At 34.9% G+C, this 25,606-nt stretch overlaps 1 protein-coding gene across 2 annotated transcripts; it reads right to left on the bottom strand.

The window, feature by feature from the left end:
* Positions 1–842: 842 nt before the first annotated feature.
* On the bottom strand, positions 843–24,243 carry LOC111790360 (Tetratricopeptide repeat (TPR)-like superfamily protein). Of its 2 annotated transcripts, none has more exons than XM_087122144.1 (15): positions 23,966–24,243; positions 22,612–22,664; positions 21,269–21,306; positions 17,067–17,157; positions 15,134–15,239; positions 14,989–15,059; positions 12,978–13,041; positions 11,221–11,283; positions 8,940–9,011; positions 8,745–8,846; positions 7,339–7,413; positions 5,636–5,743; positions 2,628–2,744; positions 1,657–1,713; positions 843–1,109 (listed from the first exon to the last, which is right to left on the bottom strand). In XM_087122144.1, the coding sequence occupies exons 1-15, from the start codon at positions 24,068–24,070 to the stop codon at positions 1,053–1,055; spliced, it is 1,179 nt and encodes a 392-aa protein (XP_086978270.1). In that variant the 5' UTR covers positions 24,071–24,243; the 3' UTR covers positions 843–1,052. The 2 variants fall into 2 exon arrangements, with proteins under 2 accessions (XP_086978270.1, XP_086978269.1); XM_087122143.1 differs by having other exon boundaries at positions 12,978–13,047; positions 23,966–24,240.
* Positions 24,244–25,606: the final 1,363 nt, after the last annotated feature.

Here is a 25,606-nt window from a genome sequence, read left to right as displayed (position 1 = left end):
TTTCACTATACTAAATAAAATAACAATATAAATGTAGAGAATGAAATACGTCTTTACACCTTCTTTCGAATAGAGAGACGGAATAGAACTTGATTAAACTTAGGATGAACTTAATATGATGGCCACAAATGAGAACAAAAATAGAAACTAAAATAGTGTTTCGACCCCTTATGGACCTCCATGTCTAAGGCTTTTGTCGAGATCTTGATGAGAAGTTGAAGCTGATGAGAAATTTATGATTTCATAGAAGATTTGTCAATGGGGTTTAGTTGTGGTCGCATGCTAGGCAAATTTCACATGTTCAACTTTGATTGAAATTTGCCTTCTAAGTCCATGTATTTAACTTCTACAGAAAAACACTAAAACTTAACAAACTCTGATATGTTTTGCATTAAAACTATTATCTCCCGAACTTTTTTGATGCTACCGTAATGTTTCTCCATTTTCTTTTTTTAATTTCTTCTATTAAGAGTATAGTTGTCACTTGTACCTTCATTCAAACTTATTAACACTTCATAGTGAAAGTATGACAACGAGTACAAGTCATTACTAAGACTATTTTCGCAAACTCACTTTATAAGTCAACCTTTCATATATAGAAAAGTATAGGTTTCATGAATGTCGTAGATACCAAGTTAACTCTAGAAAGAGTACCTCTCATTTTATTTTATTTATTTATTTATTTTCATGAGTACCAAGAGCATGATACAACCATACTACAATAAAAATCATAAATCATGTCTTTTTCATTCTTAAATGGGGATGGAGATTTGTGTGTGACCCTGATTCCTATTGGCTATTGCGAGCATTAATGATCTCAATATTCATAATTGGCTTATGACTGAAACAAAAGGATTGGCCTTTGTATTTCTAAGTCTGTTAAGATTGACATGAAATACAACTTGCTTTTCTATTCAATAAATTGTGTACATCACCAAAACGCACCCTTTATGTTCTTCAGTTCTGTGATTCAGAATTTCGCAAATAATAGAACATATATTTTGTTGAACCAAAAACCTTGTGGTGATAATTGTGTATATGGGATGCTAAGGTCATCTAGAATACCGGTCTACAAGCATCTTGGCATTCTCCGGAGCAAAGAATCGGGCCTGCACATACCCATTTTTATTGCAAATTGTAATGTAATGTAAAATTAATAGCAACTGAAATAAGAACATAGAATGTCATCCTACTGAATTAACCTATGTTGATGAAAGTCCATATAGGCTTGATTTAGAGAATAATCATGGATTTATAATCAAAGAATACTATCTCCATTGGCATGAGGCCTTTTGGAGAAGCCGAAAGCAAAGTCACGAGACCTTAGGCTCAAAGTGGACAATATCATACCATTATAGAGAGTCGTATTCATCTAACAACATACACTTAGTTCTAGAATTCATTCGTTCATATACCACTTGTTAACTAACATCAAGAACCTAATAAGCCTAAAATAAGAACAGTTATGTTTATATACTTGTTTTTTTTTATAAGATGTTCAGATATTTGTTAAGTCTTTCATGCACTGTGTAAATAGATCTATGAAAAATTAGTATTGTGCAGATAATATCACTTTGGCTATGCAAATAATTTGGAAAAGGATGAATATTATAATGTATGTTTAAGAGAAATCACCATAGATACTATTATACTCACTTGGATGAACATCCTCTCAGCATCTCCAACTCTGCCATTTTCCTTTAGAATAATTCCCTGTTGAAGCATCATTGAAGAATGGTGATATACCTCTTTGTTGTAAATTAATGATACCATTATGAAGCAAGTGAACTTGAAGATGAAATTTAAAGAAAAAAGGGTTGAAATACAAACATGGATATTAAATGCCTAAGAAACGAGACCTCTCTCATTGAAAACATGTTTTTTTTAACAAGAAACGATACTTTTTATTAAGAAAATGAAAATAGACTAATGTTGAGGATTATTGGAAGGGAGTCTCACATTGGTTAATTTTGGGAATGATCATGGGTTTATAAGTAAGGAATATGTCTCTATAGGTATAAGACCTTTTGGAAAAGCCCAAAGCAATACCACGAGAGCTTATGCTCAAAGTGGACAATATCATACCATTGTGGTGGGCATTATTCCTAACAACTAATGCTCTAGAAATACAAATTCCACGAGTAAGAGTGAGGAAAAAAAACTATAGCCTGTCCAAAACATCCCGATGCAAGTAAACATCTAGGAAAGAAAAAGCTACAAAACATTAGAAACAAGTAATTATATTCTAACGATACTTTATTGCCATACAGCATCAATGTTTTATACGCTAAAGCCAAAATTGATCTAAATCCAATTTTCTACATACAAACATGACCCATTTCCTAACCCAGATCTTCATTCTTAAAATTTCCATGTAACCGAAACAGATTAAGTAGCAGTATATTGTTGCTAAGAAGACAGAAGCATTGGAAAAAAGTATAAAAAAACCCAGAATAATAATTTTAACAAGCAATAAAGGAGTAACATCATAATATCGTTACTTTCTCTTTTACAGGAACATAGTATACACACACACACACAAAAAAAAGCTTTTGACATGAAATTTGTAGAAATGAAAAAATTGTTCGTCTGGTGTGTGAGTGAGGGAGAGAGAGAAAGAAAGAAACCTTAGCTAAGTAACCACGGAAATCATTAGGGTGACTGGTGATGAGTTGATCATAAACAGATACAGCGTCACTAACATGTCCCCAATCTGAGTACGCTTTTCCAAGCAGTAACTCAACCTGCAAAGGATTTTATGCCAAACGAAATATATTCGAATAAGTTGGGTGAAGGCAAGGGCTTGATGGATCAAATAGAAAATATGGGAACATGGAAAATATCCCTAACATGTGTGTGTCCTACTTTTTAGAAAATAACGTGTCCCCATATTTGTGTCCATATGTTTTTTATTTTATACGTACATCTTCAAAAGACAAAATAAATGAAAAGAATAAGTAATCATTCAAAAGAATAATAAATGTTGAGCGAATTAAAATGTTATTCACATTTGAAAAGGACTTTTCAATAATTATTTAAAACAAATATGAATTTTTTCAATGATACATTGAAAATTTATGAAGTTTAAATAAAAACAAGGGAAAACAAGACATAATTTACTAAATTCCCCCAATTAGAATCCACTCGGGCCAACAAAAGCTTCTCCAACTAGAGTTAATTCATAGCCAAACCCTTCAGACACAATATGTTTTACAGCATTCTATCACCTCCTTTCAATTTCTAGGTACCCATTAAATAATTTGCAATTTTTTTCTTAAAGCCAAGCTTTCATTGCAAATAAATGAAAGAATACATGAAGAAAATATTTATTCACAATAACCTTATGCCACAAACTGTCCAAGTGACGAGGAAAGTGCCACAACCATTTAGCCAACAAAGCCTCATTTTGCGCCTAAGATTCTATGTACCCAAACCCCTAAGATCCACTGTATTAGTCACAACCTCCTCCCAACTAATCTAGTTAGGACCATTCCCTTCCTCCACCTCTTCCCATAAAAAACTTATGCATAAGTCTCTGGGAGTATTGCATACCTTCAAAGGGATCCTAAATAATGACAAGTAAACAGAGATATCACTAAGGATTGACCGACGAGATAATCAATCTTGTACCCAAAACTGATCTCATTCCACATCCATTATCTCCAACTGTACCTGAAACTTTTTTTAGCCGAAACTGTCCAAGAAATCTCATTCCATGTGTTCGTAAGCCTTTTCAAATCAATCTTGAAAATAACCCTCTCGTGCTTACGGCTTCAATAGTCCTCAATGGCCTCATTGACCATAAGTGCCTAATCTAAGGTTTATTTTCCTATTGACTATGAAGGTTACTCGAAAATCTGAAATTGTTTTCTTTCCCAGGTCTATCTACCAAGAACATGCCCAATGTTTTATACACATTAATAATTAAACTAATGAGCTTAAAATCTTGGACCTTTTTCGTCCCTTAATTTTAGAGGCCAGATTAACATTCATGGATTTGTCCACAACTCTTCTTCCATAAACTCACAAAACACTTTCTAGGTATCGTCTTTCAAACAAGCTCACTTGTCCTGAAAAGACGCCATTGGGAAACTCTCAAGGCCAGGAGATTTATCTCGATCAAAACCAAAAACAACTCTACTGATCTCCCCAAGAGAAAACGATGTGTCCAAGACAACTCAGCTGAGATGGTGGACAAGTCAAGACCCCCAAGAAAGGGTAAAATAAATTATCACATGTTTCAAATCTAAAAGGGGTTGGGCCCCACTTCAGCAATCCATAGTTTAAACACGTCGACCAATGATCGAAGGTTACTAGAAGACCTAAAGATTGTTGAACTGTCAATCCTCCCGCCAACTTCTCAATGATACCATAGTTGAGAGATCAAACGCGAACTCCATCTTTGAATCAATGTCAAGTTTCGTGTCCCCTTAAGAAAGACCTTTGTAATAACGTGACCTACTACATCCGGTGCAAACCATTTCTTGCCCTCAACTCTTCTTTTAGTCCCATTTTCTAAACCTAGGTATTGTTGGCTTAGGGAGGCACTCGGTTAAGGCTGATGACAACTCATACCTGTTAAAGTAAAGATAAAAAATTAAATTTATTGTAACTCATCCACTTAAGCTTTTGGGTTCAATGGTGATTTAAACATGATAACAAAATAGGATGTCCTGTTTACAAACCTCTAGTGTCAACTTCTCTCCAATTAATATTGATAATCACTTGTTGTGTTTTCAACAAATTTTCAAGAACACAAATGAGGATTGTAAAAGTATTGATACAAGATTAAATTAACCGTAACTCATCGTCTTAGACTTTTAGCTTTAGTGGTGATTTAATAATAACAGCCCCTTTGATTAATGCTTTCTTGTTTGAAACAACCTTTCTTTTTCCTTTAAGGCTTTCAAGGGACACCAATCCAACCTTACCCATAGCATTCAAAAGAACCTGAAAAGAAAAACACAGTCATCTACAACCTTCTGCTTTTCTAGAATCTCACTGCCCTGTCTAAGCTACAGGCACTTCTAAGGCAATCTCTAAGCCACGCCATGGTTCCCAGCACCAACTGTAAGCTATCCCACGTTTCTCCCCATTTTCCTCCACAAACACCTTTCCATCACATAGGAAAATAATTTTCGACCGGCACTCACTTTCTTCATCTTAGAGTTTCATCTTTTGTAGTCCCCAGCTCTAAAGTCCAGCTCCTACCTCGCAACTTAGAGCCTTTACTTAGTTTGAAAGGAGTTATAACCTCATTGATCCCCAACAGTCTGATAAATTCAAAATTTTGAAGTACAATCAATTTTTATAGAAAGTTCAAGCACCAAAACAAAATATTTGAAAGTAGAAGAATCAACCCAAGTAAGCATGAGAGAACTTAGAGACAAAAATAGATTTAAAACCAAGTAAAATAAACCGAATAAGGAATTAAAATATCTTCCTAAATTAGTAGCACACACAGTTTAGACTTCTTAACATGGTGTAATTTTGGGTCTGCATTATCTTATAGATCATTCATTGGCATTTAAAATAGTCTCTAAATTTGGCTTTGATTTGTTAGGTTAATATTTCAATCCTTCTATTGATGTGCTATGTTGGGGGGGGGGGGGAGTTTACTGTTGACTAAACTCACTTGAACAGGATCAATCGGTAATTTTGTTTTCATCTCCTCGCCCTCAGCCATACTTCCTAATGGTACACTTTTAAGACGTTCACGGGAGTCCAAAAGGAATTGAACAGCCTGCAGTGAAAGGATCCATTTGTAAAATCAACGGAATTAAACACAAGCATGAATGCCAACTTAGGTCAATTACTGCCAAGAGCCAACGTAATCAAACTATTACAACCACCAGCATTTGATTTATGCCAAACAAAACGAATATAAACCATACTTGAGCATCAATAGGTAAATCTCTAATTTTGGTTACTCCTTTCGAGAAAATTACGTAAAACAGCAACAAAAGGAGCGCAATAATTATTCCATAAAGTAAACAGATGAGAGACTACTACTAAAAGTAGCACGACAAGTAGATGAAGAAAAAATTAGGGGTAATATTCTTTCATTTACGTTAGTTGCATCAAGAAATACATTTCTATTTTATGAATAATTGAAACAAAAGGCAAACTAACCAGTACCAGACCACTCTAATAGGAATTTTATTACAGTACTATAAGGGTCTATTAGTAATTAGTTAAGGAGGTTGTTATGAGATTTACGTTATTAATAAAGAGAGTGGGAAATGAAGAGGTAAGCATTGATTCAGTTGGTTTACGACTTAGAATGATCTCAAGAAAGGAGGTAAGTTTACAACAATCATTTCCTGCCCCTAGTAGACGCAACTTCGAACTTCAATTTAAAAAGAAATTGAACAAAAATTTGAAAATAATCGATGTTATCTATTAGTAAGGTACTATATATTTGTTAATATTTCAACAAATTCAAATTTATGAAAGATGTAGCTCATAAGGGATAAAGAGTCCTTAAGTTATTTACTTTAAATTTAAAAAAAAAAAAAAAAAAAAAATCATATATACTTATTAGATAAAAGAAAAAATTAAGGGAAAATGGACTTTTTAGTTCCCAAGTTTTCATGTGTGTTTGATTGATGAAGTTTTAAAACGTACCTTATTAGTCCCCGAGTTTTTAAGAATAGGTTTAAAAGGTCCCTAGCAGTGTGTTGAGTATTTTTTATTACTCGTCATATTTAAATTATTGAAAATACCCTTGAACTTTGTATTTTATTCAATAATACACCAGAACTTTAAAAATTTTCATTAATACCCTCGAACTTAAAAAAATGTCAAAATTCTCTTACCGTTAGTATATGAAGGGAAACTATTTAACTATATTCTATACCCCTAAGCGTTATACCTCGATTCAATAAGACCCTAAATTTTCAAAAGTTGAATTAATACACTTAACCTTTCAAAAAAAGTTAAAAAATATCATTATCGCGTTAGTGTATGGACGAAAACCATTTATCTATACGCCATCATCTCCCTTCAATTTATGGTCTAATTTTCTATTTTTTCTCCTCTTCTTCCATAATTTCTTAATCCCCTTCTTTCATTCCCCAATCTCTAAAACTATCCTCCTTCAATCAAGGCATACATGCTATAGCAAGAAGAAAGGAGAATAATAAAGCTGCCAGAGGACTTTAGGACTTAAATGTTTTACTTTTAACAAGGATGTATGTTAGTAGTTTAGTGAGAATTAATATGTTTGAGTTTTAATACACAAAAAGAAAGGTACACTAAGAATTTGAGTCATAACCCTTTTTATTTTTTATTTACTTTACACATTGTCAACCGGTAATTTCTAATACTGTAACTAACCTCATCTGGTTTCCCAGCAGCAAGTAATGCATTTGTAAGACCACGCAGAACCTCAAAATTGACATCTTCAGATATCTGTTCCACAATCAAGGAAAAGGCAATTTATCAGATGATAAAGACATGGATAGTACCAAACATGACTTACACCTCTCAATATCAGCACCTTGGAATCATTGACAATTCATTAAAAAAATTGTATGCATTTTCCAATTTCACATGTACATGAACAACGGAGGATGTACCAAGCAATCACAAGCAAAAACTCATACATTTATAAAGATTTTTAAATAAAAGATTTCAATGGATTAAATAGATATCGAATAGCTTAGATATCACCCTTATTTAAAGGTTATTTATTAATTCCTATCAAGGTAGTAAATTTTCACAATATTTGTAATTTTTTATATTTACATTGCGGTTCCTTGGAGGAACAACCACCGGATGAATAATATAGTGTACCTTCTCGAATGAAATGCATTTGTAGGGACTCATGTCCAAATCCTTTTGTAACTACTTTTTCTCATTGCTTTGTAGACACTGAAGTCTAAATTCTTTTTGTGACCATTCTCTCTCAGTTGACGTCTTAGAGAGTCTTATTATAAGGCCTGGGTCTCGCACATTCTCCTCATGTACTTCTCATAATCTTGATAAAGAGTTTTCAGTTTCTTATCGAAAACAAAATTTTGATATTGGCTAGAAAGTTATTTAATTTTTATAGCCTCTAAAGGATAAAATAAAAATTAAGACGGACTGTTATGATGTAATATGCTAATGTTATTCTCTGAGCTTTTATTGGTACAAACATTTCTATAAAATTTGTTAACCAATTTCTTCATAGGTATTGCTATTGTCTAATATTGTTCTCAAATATGTACTATTTTAGATCAATACTAATGCTATATGCAAATAAAGAACACGAATAAGGAAAAAATCAACTTTTGGTCATAAGTTTTCACTAATAGGTCATTTTAGTCACTAAATTTTCAAAGGATACACTTCAGCATTTGAGTTTTTGTAAATAGGCTTAAATACTCTGTAAGAAAACCATTAGACCTTGAAACAAAAAGCTGACTGAACTTTATATAGGCTAAGTTGACGAAATTACTTGAAAATTTGACATGGCTTTCGAAATTAGAAAAATAAAAAACGTGAGCAACAACTGTGAGAGGGGAGAGAGACTAACGGGAGGGGAGGGAAGGGGGAAGGTAAACGTGAAGCGGGGATCGATAGGGAGGGAGACCGACAGGCAGGGGGAGAGGATGAAAGATGAGAGAGATAAAATTTTCTTCTTTTTCTTATTTAATTATTAATGCCACTTCAAAAAAAAAAAAAAAACAAAAAACAAAAAACACAAAAATACAACGAAGCATGATCAGATCCTTTTCCTAATCGTTAGAAAGACTAACCCTTGTGGCACTCTTGTATGCCGCAATACTCCCATCATAATCTTTAAGTTTATATTTTACTTCCCCAAGCAAGCGGAAAATGTCAGAATCATCTGACTTCACCTACATAAAGAATGAACGAAAAAATCATATCTCCAACAAGCAACATCAAAAGAAAAAAAGAAACACATATTCCAAATCCAAAATAATAGTAACCTTTATCAAATCTTCAAGCAAAGAGGCTGCTTCAGCATATTTACCCAATTCAGCTGAGGTAACTGCCGCACCCTACAACGCACCTAATATTTGTTCAGAATTTCATACAAACCCCAAGCTTAAAATATCCACAATATCTCCATCCCTCACACATTCAATACAAAGACATTATTTTACTCAAGTGATCGGTCCAGCTTTGCAGAAAAAATTAATAACTGGCAATCCACTTCAAGTAACTTTAATCAGAAATAAAGCTTTTAGTCTCAATTAGAATTTAGCATGACATAGGCAGTCTAGAGGACTGGCCATTCTCAAAACCAAGCAAGACTAAAAGAAACAAGAAAGAATCCATATAGACTGAAAGATAAAGTTAGATCCAAAGGCACACGCTCCTATGCCATAGTAAATATCTTTTACTCAAGTCCAAGTAGACAAAATTTCTTAGACTTTCCTCTAAAAAGTACAATCTCATTCCAACTACAAGCTCAAAAAAACCTTGTTGAAACTGCATGTGGTTTTTTTTGCAACTTTCTTTTGAAGGTTCTAGATAAGACATGGCTTCGTCCAAAGTATGAGGAATTTCTTTGCAAAGGTAGAGATAGGTAGAAAATATCTCATTTAGTGGGATGGAACAAAGTCATGTTGCCCGTGGAGAAAGGGGAGTTGGGTGGGAGTTTAACAAGAATGAATGAAGGTCTATTGATGAAAAGGTCATCAATATTTATCAGACTCAAATGAACTTTGGAACAAGTTGGCAATGGTGTAAATAACTGTAGTGAAGTTAGATGTTTTATTTCTTTACTACATTGTTTAATCTCAATGTTTAGGGTTAGATTTACTTACCTTTTTAACCTATTGTAGATGGAAAAAAAAAAATACTCCTAAAAAGATTCAACTTCCACAATATTTTTTATGCTTCTTAATTCCAAATATTTTTAAGTTTTCAGTAGAACAACAGGCAAATGTGTTTTATATGTGAGATTTTTGTTTAAATTCTTTGTTGGTGGCTATTATCAGAAACCTTGAAGAACCACTTGATATTTGTTGGGAAGAGGTTCTCTGCTTAAGGTGCTGGTATGCATAAAGTAAAGGAATTACATTCTTATGGCTAAATGGAATGATTGCATCACTTGATGATTTGTTGCTCTTTGGTACAAAACCATAGTCTCTATGCAACTGCAGCGTGTCCAAGGGGGTTCTCAGCCCCATACAGGAGAAAGATTAATGCAAGAAGTCCATGGAATTTACCTTTTACATGCTAGCAAACGGTGAAGTGGTTTTCTCTTCAAGGGTCAAAGCACCCTTATTTTGTTTCAGGATGGTATAGTTGCCTTCAATGGACTCTTTTCCAAGACTTCATCAGGTGGTCAACTAATATAATTTTCCATTTATTATTGTTGGTTTTGGTCCAAGGAATTCCAATATTGGAATTTTCTGTGGACTGGCGAGTCTCTCCAACATTATTTAAGTTCAATTAAACCAAACTCTTAGTTGCAAGAAAGTGACAGCTGGATGAGACAGGTAACTTACAATCCCCTGTTCAAGGTCCTTTAAGGGACTATCAGTATAACTGATAAAAGTTTGACTTAAAGCTATCTGGAAGGTTAAATCCTTTAGGCAGGTATGAGTTTCTCATTTGGACCATGGCATTAGAAGACTTGGAAACTTGTTTCGAAGCAACAGAAAGCACACTTCAATACATAAAGAATAGTACACGTTACAAAAATAAACAGAAAGCATTCTTGCCTGATGTTTATTTACTTGCAGGGAAAAACTGACTTTTGGCCTTCTTTAAATGTTCTCAACAACCTTTTGAATTAAGTGGTTTAGGTTAGAATTTATAGTAACAAGCGGATAGAAGAGATTATTTGTACTCTTTATGTTAATTTTCAAAAGCTTGTAGGAATATGTACGTGGTTACAATACATACCCATATTACCATTAGATCTCTTTTTTCTTCAGTTCATCATCAACAGTACTGAGATGCTTGAAAGTGGAGTGTCCATTGGTAGTTCAAGAAATTTGTAAGATATTTAATGTTCTAAAGAGTTTGACCTAAGAAATGGTTCAATCATCAACAGTACTGAGATGCTTGAAAGTGGAGTGTCCATTGGTAGTTCAAGAAATTTGTAAGATATTTAATGTTCTAAAGAGTTTGACCTAAGAAATGGTTCAATCCAAAGTCCTTTACCACTATGCCTAACACTCGAGATAGGTGGTAGAAAACTGTAGTACAAAAATTATAGCTATTAGAAGGCCGAGAAACAGAAAGATCACTTACTTCCATAGCAGTTGGATCTTTTGGGTTGCTACGAAGTGTAACCTCGTATTCTTTGAGCATATTCTGCCATGTCAGAGAGTAAAAGTGTTTAAGATCTCTCATTAAATTGAGTAAAGTAAGAAACACTTCAGCAAAGATAATTAGTTTGTTCAAAGGAAGCTACTATTAAAGGAAAATTACGCAAATTGAAATCACTCAAGCTGATACATCTAAATTTTAAACAGACAATCAAATTTCTCGACCTCTTGAAATTTTAAGAGTACTTATGGTAGTTAAGAAATGAATGTCATGAAATATATACAAAAATCGGGAAAAATCTATTGATACACCTAAACTCTGAGAGCTGTATCAATTGAAACCTCAAACTAATGTTGTATCAATTTATACCCTCTTTAGTGATTTATAACTATTTTCACTTAATTTCATTTAAATTCACCTAACAACCACCAAAATCAGTTTGTTCTTCTCCCAAAATCATATCAATGTAATAAAATAAATTATCACATAATTCTTCCTAAACATGAAAATGAAAAATTACACATACGAAGAAAAAACCGATAAGATTCATTTTATTTTAACATTTCTTTATGATATTATGTTAATCCTTACATTTAAATAACTCTTATACAAATGTGAAATTTATGCATTAACAGTTTTAAAACAAAATCTTACTCACAAAGGTTTAGGGATTTGATTGATATAATTATTAGTTTGAGGTTTTAAGTGATAATCCTCAAAGTTCAGAGATATAAATGCACCCTTTCCATTATACATCTTAATCTTAATTAATTAAAAGGTAAGAATCACCTTTAGATTTATTTTTGGCAAATATCAATTCACACCTCAAAACTTTAGGAGTTTTATCAATTAAAACTTCAATAATTTTATCAATTTAAACCCTACACCTTCCTAACTAAATCAATTTAAACCAAAATCACCTAAATAAAATTACTCTTATCTAGAGATTCCATCGAAGTATAAAAGAAATCAATACACAATTCTTTCTAAGTAAAGAAAAATAGAAAAAGATGAGAAGGTGAAAAAACACTTAAATTTAATGAAAACTTCCATCATCTATTCGATTCTCACATTTTTCTCTAATTAACATTATTCATTGTATTTTAAAACATCTTATATAGGTAAATGTTACGGATTAACCATTTTAAAACAAAGTTATAATATAGGGTTTAAATTGATTCGCTGGTGAAAGTTAAGTTTAATTAATATAATCAATAACCTGAAGTTTTAATTAATACAACACTCAAAATTAAAAATAAAAATAAAAATAAAGGTTGGTGGGTTTATTTCTATGACCCAAAAAGTGAACTTAGAAAACAACATTAGATCTCATTAATGTTTCCAAATTTTAAATATATTACCCAACACATTCAAAACATGTGAAAATATATATAGACTAATTATGTTTTTCATTTGAAGTTCCAGATTTAGGATCTCCCATCAATGCACCCTAAACATCTCAGACAGAAATCCAAGCATGCAATATCAAAAGCACATAACATCTATGAATGCCTAGGTCATTGAAACCCAAAGAGAATAAAAAGAAAAAGTATACTTTAGACATTGAATCCAAAAAAGATTTCTTATGAAATCATTAAATGGAGTTGGAATAAATTATCTTTGTAGCAAGTTGGGGATGATTAAGGTATACGTCCAACTTGAAGGGTGTTAATCTGTATAGCCACTTCCAAGAATGTGGTTTAAGTGACAAGAGACAGAAAACATTTCGAGGATATTACCTGAAGATTACTTTCTTCTTCTTTCGATAGTTTGTTATCTACCACCACAGAATCCTCAACAGGACTGATACTGAAAATGTTAAGCCAAAAAAAAATTCCAGACTTTTATCCAGCAATCAGAAATGCATTGAGGAAGATTTCCAAAACAAGAAATTTTTTTGCAGCAAGCTTCTGTCACTCATACGAAAGGCTTTGTTGAATGAAACACCTTCCACAAGACAGACATACAAAACCTCCCATCACATTTCCAAATTTCAAGAAACTCAGACATAAAATAATGCACAATCAAAGCCTTAGAGATGGGAACCTTATGGACAAAGTTCTTTACGATATTTTGTTTCAAACAGTGCATATTGAGCTTACTCTGCATCTTGAAACAACTTGTTTTAAAATCTCCCAACAGTCAGGAAACCATTTACATGCCTGGGATGTGATTGATATATTTTTTTCCTCAAGCAGCAGGAATTGAAATATTGAGAAAATGGAAGTAAATTTGATGTTGTTCAATTCTCTCTATCTCTAAAGAAATTCCTTGAGATGAATTTTGCAAGACAAAAGAAAAAAGAGGGTGTTACACAAGCCTAACCAATTAGCATTAGTTCTATTAAAAATAATAAGAGAATTGCTCAAAGGATACAAACACAGAGGAGAGAGATAAATAACAAATGAAAGAAAAATACAGATGAAATATGCCTTAGCCACCAACGTACCCAAGCTCCAATGCCAACCATGAAGACTTCCCACCTTTTCATGAACCAATGATGAAAAGAGAGCAAACACTCCTCAACCCATCATTCTCGATGAGTAATCTGACTGCTCTCTGAAGATTTTTTTCACCATAATATTGCACTCTTTCAAAAAAAGACAGTGAACTAATGCACGGGCAGATTTGTTGTGGGTTATTTGACGTAAAAGAGAAGTTTGAAGGAGAGATCTTGCGACCAACTTTAAGATCATTTTTCATAAGTGTCTTTGGGACTGAAGTCTGGTTACTTTTGTAATTTCTCTTGCTTTGTTTACACTATGGACGGCATTCACAGATATTCTTCCTTCTTGTTCGGTCCACTATGGTGCATTTTTCTTGAGGCGGCAGCAAACGTTGGATATTAACTTTATCTTGTGAGGATGCTAGTTTGCTTAATCCTTATGGAATCGTATGTTAAGCTTGTTTATTCTATATTTGGATCATAGAAAAGATTGTTGCTCTGTAATCAAGGAGGTGCTTCAAAACACTTCCTTTTGGATAAGCTTGTTTGCTCTATATTTGGATCATAGCCCTTTGGCAATCTTCCCCCCGAGTTATGGAGTATTTTGCTCAAGAAGAATAGTATGATTTTTTACAGGGTCGAGGGATCTTCAGTGTTTGGTGGAGGCCTTAGTCATATAGCCTCAGCTTTCTTTTGCAAGCTCTTTTAAGTCTTTTGGGTGAATATATTGAAAACATTTTTTGTTCTTCAAATGTCTATTTATTTTCATGATTAATCTCTACGTGGTTGTATTTTCTGTTTGTAATTTTTTTTTCACTTCCTTGGGGAGTTTGTATCCCTTGAACAATTATTCATTTTCATTATATCGATGAGAAATTGTTTCTTGTTAAAATAAAAGGTCAAGAGATCTTTGAAGGAGGTTTGGGAGGTTGGATTTAATGCTTGTGAGTGTTTCTTACTCGATTTTTTTCCTCCTTTTTTCCCTTTTTTTTTTTTTTTTTTTTTTTTTTTTGGAATTATCAGTTTCATCTTTTATTCTCTTATTCTCTGGATTGGAGTCTTTGAACTCCTTTGGAGACTACCATTTTTGTATGTCCTTGTATATTCGTTCATTTTGCTTAAAGAGAACTCAATTTGAATTTCAATAAATAAATAAATAAATCTAGTTGTAAAAGCAAGTGGGCACCCAAAATAATAGACATTTGAAAGAGCACATTCACAATGCCATTATTCATGTCGTAAATCAAGAACAAAAAATGTAAGTGTTTTTGGAAAACTAACGCATAAAAGTACCTATGCAATACCTTCCAGAGGGCAGAAAGTCTCCGAGAGCAAAAACTAAGCCAAATACCAAAACAGCTACACCTATTCCAATCTACTTGCAACACAGTTGAATTAGCATTATATAAAAAGAAAAAATAAAATCGATCTGAAACACACATTTCTTACCTTGGTACCAAGTCCAATTGTTTTCTCTTCCGGTTCCACTGGTGCATCATAGTCAATTGCTCCAAATTCTTTTTTATTGTCTGCCTTTTTCTTCTCAAGTGCTGATCTGTATAATTTTCATTATAAATTTGAAGTGTTCAGAAAGTTTGCCAAATGATTTAGCTACTTCGATAAATTTTACAAGCTGAAATTAAAAACTGCAACAGAACTTTTAAAAAATTGTTTTCCTCGATTATACAGGATTTATTTCCTTCTCGTTGAGGACTTACTGTTCCTTCCTTTCTTGCATATTCTTTCTTATTCTTTCTATAATTCTCAGAAGTTACAATTCAGTATGGTAAACCCCTACATGAACTGGAGTAGGAATATCAACATATCGAAATATATGCTTCATGCCCAGAAGAAAGAGAAGTGGACTCATTTTAATGGGTTGAAGAAGTTACTATATATACTACGAGTTTTCATTTATATCAATCCAGACAAGATCATTTTTTTAAAGCTCACGGGTTTTTTTCAAAGGCTGAGGGGTCAAAATGTGATGGGCCTAAAGGTGCTGAAGACTTTTTAAGGTCCACGGATTTAATTTCAAAAACTGACAGGGTAAAAAATAGTTTGGCCTAAAAGAGCTGAAGGGTTTCTAAGGCCCATGGATGTTTCTATGGGTCCTAAAGAGACCAACTTCAAATTAAACTGTGAATCTTCTGGGACTAACCGATACAATATTATTGGGAAAGGAAAAGCCTCATGGAAGCCTACGGTTTAAAAAAGGGAAGCCGCTCCAATTGTAAATTGTGGGGGTGAAAGATATGGGTCCAATGACGTCCATGAAGTGAGGGTTGAAAGATATCAACAGAGAAATTGTGTTGGAGCCAGCCAAGGGTATCAGGCCCTGATACCTGATATTCTACTTTGGAGCCTTGATCCTACTAGAGGTTTTTCCTCTAGTTCGTTCGTTCTTTGACCGCTTATTTGACCCTTCTCCTTCTAGTGAGTATGTTTTAGCGTCCCCAAAGAATGTGAAAGTATTCGTCTGGCAAGCTATCCACGGAAGAGTGAACACTTTTGATCAACTTTTGAAGAAGTTGTCCTCTTTGATCATTTCATTTTGTTACATTCTTTATTCAAGGGCAGAGGAAAACCAGGATCATATCATTTGGAGCTGCGACTTTGCACAACCTATGTGGTGTTACTTTTTTGATGTGTTTGGCTTCCAAATTCCAATAACAAAGATTCCAGCAAGATGATCGAGGAGTTATTTCTCCATTTGTCATTTCGAGAAAATAGGAGATTTTTCTGGCAAGTTGTGGGGTTTGTGAGATGAAAGGAACAATAGAACCGTTAGAGGAGTAGAGAAGAGCTCCTTGTGATGTATGATCTCTCGCTAGGTTCTATGTTTCTCTTTGGATGCTAGTGACAAATTATTCGTCACGACTCATTTCACTTGATTAGAGTCTCTTTTATTTAGTTAAGACTTCGTTTTGTGGGCTTTTCTTTTATGCCTTTGCATTCTTTCTTTTTTTTTCCCCCTCAAGTGTGGTTATTAATCAAATTAAAAAAGAAAACCCAGGTAACTAGTTCAAAAGAGAAGAGCCTCCTTTACAAGAGCATATCGGCTGAGTGGTTTACACAATGCACATCCCCTATCAAACAGAGAGAGTAATATAAACCATGTGACAAAAAGAACGCTCCTTTTTCTTTCCCTTTTGACAAGAAAAATAATATCATGTAACCAAAAGAACTCACGGCAGCGTTAAAAACAAAATGACACCCTTCAGTAGAATGAGATCATAAAAGACGTTAGTAGACATTGATAATTATTTAAAAGCACTGAAAAAAAAACATTTTGAGAGCATGAAATGTCTTTTACTAACAAGCATCGACAGAGGGATAAAGAATAAAACAACTAAGAGAACAAAACAGTCCTGCATAATACCTTTTAACTGCTTCTAGTCGTTTTTCAAATGAAGGGTCCAAAGATGTGTTATAAGAATTTTCATCGTAACGGGAAGTCACAGCAGGTGCCTCTACACAATCGAAACAAAAAGAAATTGGGAACCAAAGAAGGATCTTATAAAAAAAGAATAAAAAAATTCCAACTGAAAAAGAACTAGTAGAGAGAGTGAGAGAGAAGGGGAAAGAAAAGGAGAGAGGAAAAGAACTATCATGATGAAGAATGTTATAATAAAAGTAGAAGTCCACTAAAAGTATGCCATGCAAAAAAATTAAAAAAAAAATCCAGATCTACGTGCAGTAGCTCTAAGTATCAACAAAAAGAGAGGGAAGGGGATAGCCTAAGAGAGGAGAAACAGCCCAAATAAAAGTATTCAACAGCACAATATCAAAGCCTCCTATCAGCCGTCAGCGATGTCCTTTTTAGACACCTTCATCTTCCAAGCTTTGTAAAAAGGCAAACAACTAGGCATGAGAAAAGAGAAAAAAAATTAGAAAAACAAGAAAAATTCCTAGCATGTGCAATGGCATGGCCAATTGATTGAACGACAGCTTGTGGATAGAAAGTCATCCAATGCTCTGGTATATGAAAAGGAGGATCTTAGAAAATAAAACTTAGTGGCTATGTGAGCTATGCATACTGACCTGGACCAAGTTCTAGGAAAACGCAATAAACTAGAAATCATTACTACAATTGTGGTTGAATCGCAGAAAAAGTCTCTCATGACTCTCCCTCCCCCCAGCCCACCCAACCATGCTGGAAACCAATGAACTTTCCAACCGAAACCTAGACACCCACCATGAACCACCCATAAAAACACCATTCCATCTCAATTGACTGAAAAAACCCCCATCATTGAAGTCGACCTGAATTCTTGAGGCTCCAGAGTCCGCCTTTTTGAAGCTTTAAGGGACAAAACCTTCACCATATCAATTCACTGAAGCACCCTCCAATGGTTTACTGAAACCCTCAAGCCCCTACTAAATGCACCGTTGAACCAAAAGTTCTTCAAGGAGTCACATCGACAGTCAAGTCCTCTTACTAGAGAAAATAACAAGCAAGGGTTATGCTCTAGAGATGGTACAGTTATAATATAATGGGGGCAAAACCACAAGGCTCATTCCGACATGGGATCAATGAAAAGCGTGGAGCAAGAAGTCACCACCTTGTATAACTTGAATACAAAGGAGAAATTAAGTGCCCCCAACAACTAAACATCTTGTCCTCAAGGGGCTTCATAAGTGCCCCCAATACTAGAGTACGTTTTCACAACGAGGGGCCTCATAACTCCCTCGGTCATGAGAAACACCTTGTCCTCAAGGTGAAAGTCTGGAAATTGTCCATCAATTTAAATAACTCCCATGTGCCTTTGTATTCAGGCATGTGATTCCACTTGATTAAGCATTCCCAATTCGTGTGAGCCTCACTCCACTGTAGTGCTCTCACATCTTCCGGTTCCACAGCCTAAGACTTGTTTTGTTGTAATAAGCCTGCCAGGGACACAACTTGAGACTTGCTTCGTAGATAAGCCACACAACTATTGACATATTTCTTGACATCAGCTTTCATTTCTGCCCAATATAATTCTCCCCTCCACCTTTCATAGGTTCTGAAAAACCCCGAATGTTCTCCGAAATAATGAAATGTGTGGATAATGGTGGGAATCAGCCTTGAATCCTAGGATAAGACCAATCTCTTTTGTGCATTAATTTGTTCGGATTCCGTGTGTACTTGGGTACACTTTCCTCACCCCTCTGAAATTTCTGAATAATTGAATGTGACTTCTGATCCTCATGACAAGACCAATCTTCCTTCGTTCATTAATTTTTTCGGATTCCGTGTGTACTTGGGTACACTATCCTCATCCCTCTGTATTTCCTCAATAATCGAGTGTGACTTCTGATCCTCATGAACTTCCTTTATTACCCTCTTTTACATCAATCAAAGACGGCACCCAAAGAGTAGCTATGGACCGCTGGAAGAGTACAAGAAAGAGCATCAGCCATTTGGATCTCTTGTCCCGACTTGTACGGTCACCATTTCTAGAAAGCCAAAGTAGTAGCCATCAAGTCTCTTTCATAAGCGCACTTGGACCATAGACAGAGTTTGGCTCAAGAAAGGCATTGGTCAGCCGTTCCGTGACAAAACGGCCCCGATCCCTGTGCTAGACACATCAGTATCCATCAAATATGAAATGGAGAAATTGGGCAAAGCTAGCATTGGTAGTGTCTTCGTAGCATTCTTGAGCTTGAGCAATGTTTGCTTCTTCATTCCACACAAACATATTCGTACTCGCTAACTAATGCAGGGGGCCATGATTTCTCCATAGTTTACCATAAATCGTCCTTAGTATCCGATCAAGCACAGGTATTCATACTCGCTAACTAATGCAGGGGGCTGTGATTTCTCCATAATTGACCATAAATCGCCCTTAGTATCCTATCAAGCCCAGGAACCCACAGAATTCCTTCCACATCGTTGCAACTAGACATTACACCATAGCTCCAATTTTCTCGTCATTTGCCTCCACTCCCCAGCCATCGGAATTTATAGTCTGTTTATCTTTTGAATGGACGTTCGTCGCGATTGGAATGATTTGGTCGTATTCTTTTGGGCACTTGGGTATTAAGTAGGTGAGATTTTACTAACCTTGTATGCAGCTGGGTCCTCGGCTTTTTTTGTTGTATTTTTTATACGATCCTTGACCAACTGGGTTGTATCCATGATATCATCTAGCCCAACAGGCCTTTGAAATAAAGAACTTCAGTCCTTACCACTGAGTCCAATTCGTTAGAGAAGGAATTTTTCCAACAATTCATCTGTCAAGTGTTGTAAAGGTGCTGTCTGTTCTTTGAACTGGTGCGGTAATCCGCCACCTTATCTTCTTGTTTTACGGCCAAAAAATGTGTGCATAATGCTCCTTCCTGTAGTGGCCAAAAACGCTTAAACATTTTTCTCTTTAGGTCACTCCAGTCACTCATCCCCTCGTTCATAATCAATCGGAACTAATTAAGCACTCTTCCCTGAAAAAATAACAACAGACACAATGAGCTTTTCTTCATTCGATAACTAGTGAATCTGATAGTAACGCAAAGCAATGAACATCCATTTGTCCAGATTCTCAGCTGAGCACACAAGCATTACCACCTTCTTAAACTTGATTTGATCTTGTTGTATTCCCATATTTTTCTTCAAGGAGGTTTCATCTTCCTCTATTTTGTACCAAATGAACAATTATATTTCTTCTTCATGAACTTTTTTCTTGATGTCTCTGTGACAAATGACATCGAGATTTCCCTACAGATAGCTATTTCATGGCAAGCTTATTCAACAAATGTTGCGATTCAACTAAAGCTTTCTTTGTCTCTTCGCTGGTCCTTCGATTCTCCTTCCTCTCTACTACCAAGGCATCCATTGTTTTCTCTATCGCAGTCTCGTGGATTCCACCTAACTCTTCTCTGTTGAATCCATCCTTTCATTGATCTTCTATTGTACCGTTTTCCCAATCTTCCCCAATATTGAACGTGCTCTAATACCACTTGTCAGGATTCAACTTCCTTACAAGATATATTGATATTACGAGTAGGAAAAATGATTGAAAAAGAGCCAGAACACCCAGTCCATTTCGAGAGGGTTGGTAATCTCTCCCTTCGAACATTGTTCTATCACAAAATACTTCCTACCCAAAACCCTACAAGCAAAGCGTACATAAACCTTCCCAATGCAATAGCCAGACCTACACCTACACTGGGCTACCTATACTCCACGTTCCACTAACACCCACATGCATTCTAACAAACCTCCTTAGGTATTTTCCCTTTATTGTCCCTCCAAGAGGAAGTATTCAAAATTGGGGGTCTAACACATTCACACATCTGTTTGATGGTCGTTCAAGGATAATGTTAAAGATACATTAGTCTCGGCGGCTTGTTGTCTTTTTAATCTAAATTTCTATAACACCTAGCTTTCAGCATTTAGGCATCACTATCAATAAAGGCTCCAACTCTCCCTCAGTCACTTACTCACCTCACGAAAGAAAGCATGGAAGCTCCCTTGCTATCCAAGCCCGCCAACTCAGAACTAATGCATGTCCCGCAAAAATGTAAAATTACATAAGCCTTTGAATTAAAAGATCAAAAAAAGAAAATGATGAAGAAACTTACAGGAAAATTAGTTACACTTACGTGTGGGAACTGTACTGGATTGTTTTGGAATTGGTTTCCTACATCAGCAGTGAGTGAAAAGAAAAGGAAAACACAAAATTAGCAAAGTCACCAAAAAGTGAAACTCACATAAATTGAGAAGATAATTTGGAGATTGCAAAAACATAAAAACTGATCAGCTCTTATCCCAAATTTTTCATTAGATTAGAGAACATTTGCCGATGACAGTGTAAAATTAAACACCATATAGATAGCATGTCCAGCCTTGTACAGTTATTAATCCAGTCACCCCTTCTACAAGTGTATTCTTTCAATTAGTCAGTTACTTTTCATTCTAAAGGGGGACAAGGTCACTAACTTGCTATTCTTTCTTTCTATTTCTCTTCATTCTTTTTCTCCTTTTTTTTTTTTTTTCTTTTTGGCGTACAAGAGCAGCTCATGGGATTACCTGTTCTTCCAGATTCAACTGACATCGACTTAGAGAAATAACCCCTTTTACTACTTCTCATTGCACACAATTGTTTGTAATAGGAGAAGGATGCTTCTTTTTTTTATATATATTTAGATATTCAATATGTTATTGAATATCCTCTCGTAAAGGGCTTTCACTTCATTTGTAGTCAATGTTTACTCATATAGAGGAGTTCAATTTTAGGGATCTTGTGTCTTCAAGTTGGTGATCTTCCGTCTTCACGCATTTAGTTGGTGCTACTCCTTATCATTCAATAGGTCAATGGTGGATGGCTTTCAATGAATCAAAGATAAGAAAAAAGTGTTCTTTATTGTAAATATTTGGAAAGAAAGTTTTAAGTGTGAAGGGAGAGGGAAAAAAATAAAACTAGAGGAGTTGGTTGGAAGAAAGGAAAAAAATCAAAAACAAAAAAGGATGGATAGATGCAGCAGATATGTTTGTCTTTCAGTGTTTGACATTTCAGTGTTTGCTATTCTCTCTTTTACTGATTTTGTGGTTATGCTCTTCAAGTATTTAAAGTTCTTGTAGTGTGTCAGCAACTTTAAAGGATGATGGTTTAAGAAAGAAAATAATTTCAGTAAGTGTAGAAGTAGAAGAAAAGATAGTGTAGGATTAGACATCAATGGCAGAGCAAAAGTTGTTCCAGAACAGTAGCAAAAATCTGTTGATTCTTAAAGATGTCAAAAGAATGTCTGAGAACAGTGTAGCAATGCAGATATGCGAAAAAAATAAAGAACAAGGAATGTGTCTGTATTTGAAATGAATGAGAATGCTAGAAAGCATCAACATTGTGCAATAACTGAAAACGCCCAACAAGCAGTAAAGCACAAAGTTTCAAACACAATAAAAAATAAATTCAAATTTTCAAAAAAACTAAACTATTTTGGAATACCTTGGTTGTGACACCCTACCCTTCCGGTTGCTCGAGTTGCCGGCTTTGTTGGCCTGAGTGTATAATAACAAAGCAGAGTTAATGATGCCTCAATTACACACGGAAAAATAGATGATGATAAAATGATTGTATAGCATATTAATAATATCTATTAACAGAGGGGGGGGGGGGGGGGGGGGGGGGGGGGGGGGGGGGAAAGAACCCAACCATACTGCTATAAGATAGCAGATGATGGCTATAGCTCAGCTAACAATTTGAAGACACGGGAGAGGAATTCGAACACAACTATAGAATTGCACACGGGGACTTGGGTGGGGTAGAGATGGATCATCGAAAAATACAGCCTATTTCCTCCGTCTATTGATGTAAAAGAGAGAATAGCAGAAAATAGCAGAACATCCACAAGGCAAAATCGCAAAATTTGCTCGCAATGCCTATAGAATCAGCCTAACAATGATCCTACGAGCTTGCATTCAAATCAGTAACAAGTAACGAAAAAGAACAAATCAATAGCAGAAACAAAGAAATATTAAACAAAGCTATAGAGAAAGGACTGACACTTGAGACTTTATGCACGGAACCACAACTTTCGTTCTCTGTTTGAATTGGCGTATCATGGACTAATGTAATGCAAAGAATCTTAACAGACTGCTGTAGTTCTGCTCTTTGCTTCCAAAGTGTGGGGTTGTACATGGGAGACTTGAGGTATTTCTATCATTCTAAGTTGAGTATTTGAGGATGATCGAAGAAAGCTTGTGTGCTTTGAACGAATCCCATTAAAATTATAGCTCAAGAGAGTCACGGAAAGATGTTTTGAGCAAGATTTTTTTGTTTCTTTTCAATTTATGATAACATTGAGGAAGTAGGAAATCTATTGAACTTTATGCTGTTTTACTCTCATGACAACAAATTTTTTTTCAATCAACAATTTCATTAGTCAGTGTAATAATCAGATTCCACTCCATCCGTAGTCATGATCAAAATTAGAAACTTCCTTTCGAAAGAAAATTTATGTTCAAACAATTACAGATTCAAAATAAAATCTTAAACTATACTAAATCAATCCACCATGTACTAAAATAGAAACAATTCAACTTATTTTCCCACTAAACCATGCATGATTATGTGTGTTCGATAGTCGAGATTCATATCGGCCCAGAACTTATGCGTATAAAAAACAGAGGTCAAATCGGAGCTCAAAATAACGAAACAACCATAGCCGGATACGATAATTCAGAAACCTCGCAAGTAACCAGGGAAAATGTGCGCAATCATATATATCCAATCCGCAGTACATTTTCAAGATACAAAAGCCGTAGCAACTCAAAAAAACACCATAAACATGCATACGTACTTTATTGTCTTCCTTGTTTCCAAACCCGCGCCGAGGGTTGGAGTCGGAGGAGCGGGTCTGCTGCATTACAAGGATTGGGAATCGAGGAGCCAGCGAAATCAACATTTTGCGGTCAATCAACAGCAGAACCAGCGGGAGTGAGAATCAGAACAGGGGAAAGAAACGAAATGGTGTCCGGCTAATTTTTATCAGAAAGCGAGATGGATTCTGTCCCCAATTTTTTGTCCTCCGCGTTCGCTGTAAAATCCAGAAACTGATACAATCTAATTTAGTTTCTATCCATCTTAATATCCGACTTTAGATTCATAAAGTAACACGTTTGTCTCTACCGTTTGAATCTTAATTTTATTAATCAGTCTCTAGTGTTTGATGATAGATTTTACGATCCCCAGGTAGAATTGATCGTAAGATTTTTTAAACAACAACTTGGCCGTTATATGATTGTGTGGATATGAAATTGTTTGGAAAGCAAGATCCAACTTTTAATCATAATTTTTACCAACTTAGAAAGATACAAGGTTAGATGGGCCAATTGGTACCACATTCTCTTTACACATTTATGCAGACCATTCCATTGGATCCTCAACGTTTTGACACCTTCTCGACTCCTCAATGACTATACAATTGATAGTCTAATTATCAATGGCGAATAAGATGTGCAAAAATTGGGGGATCTTTTCTTAATAAGTGATATTGAGATCATCAAAAACATCTCATAAGAAATTGTTGTTGAAGATTGTTGGGAGAATAAGATCATGAGTTCATAAGGAAGGAATATTATCCCCGTTTATATGAGACTCTTTCGTAAAACAAAAAACAAAGCCATGAGAGTTTACATTCAAATGAATAATATCATACCATTATGGATGTCCGTGATTTCAGCTATTGAATGCTTCGTGATTGTGGAGGTATTTTCATAAAACCAAAAATAAAATCATGAGAGTTTATGTTCAAATTGGACTATTTCATAACATTGTGGAGGTTCGTGATTCCAACTATTCAAGTGATTCGTGATTGTCGAGGTATTTCATAAAACTAAAAGTAAAATCATGAGAGTTTATGTTCAAAGTGGACAATATCATACCATCGTGATTGTGGAGGTCTTTCATAAAACTAAAAGCAAATAGGAGAATTTATGTTTAAAGTGGACAATATCATACCATTGTAGACGTCCGTAATTCCGGCTATTCGAATGCTCGTGATTGTGGAGGTCTTTCATAAAACCAAAAGCAAAATCAGGAGAGTTTATGTTTAAAGTATACAAGATAATACTATTGTGGAGATTCAAGATTCCGACTATTCGAGTGCTTCGTGATTGTGGAAATCTTTCATGAAACCAAAAGCAAAATCAAAAGAGTTTACGTTTAAAGTGCACAATATTTTACTATTGGAGGTTGTGATTCCGGCTATTCAAATGCTCGTGATTGTGGAGGTCTTTCAAAAAACCAAAAACAAATCCACAAGAGTTTAGGTTTAAAATGAACAATATCGTACCACTGTGGCTGTCATACCATTGTGGATGTCCATGATTTTAACTATTTGAGTACTTTGTAATTGTGTTGGTCTCTAATTCCTAACAATCATATGATAACGAATGACTTTTCCTAGCATATAGACGCATACATTGTATTAAAAGTGGAC

Source organism: Cucurbita pepo, chromosome 3, assembly GCF_057944985.1.
Source record: "Cucurbita pepo subsp. pepo isolate OVF chromosome 3, ASM5794498v1, whole genome shotgun sequence".
Classification (NCBI taxonomy): domain Eukaryota; kingdom Viridiplantae; phylum Streptophyta; class Magnoliopsida; order Cucurbitales; family Cucurbitaceae; genus Cucurbita; species Cucurbita pepo.
This window is presented reverse-complemented; position numbering and strand designations above follow the sequence as displayed.

Coding starts and splice junctions, on each gene's coding strand:
- LOC111790360 (XM_087122143.1), bottom strand. CDS start 24,070: ATGTTGATTTCGCTGGCTCCTCGATTCCCAATCCTTGTAATGCAGCAG. Junction 21,307..22,611: donor GGTAGGGTGTCACAACCAAG/GTATTCCAAAAT, acceptor CTGCTGATGTAG/GAAACCAATTCCAAAACAAT. Junction 13,048..14,988: donor GACTTTCTGCCCTCTGGAAG/GTATTGCATAGG, acceptor TAACATTTTCAG/TATCAGTCCTGTTGAGGATT.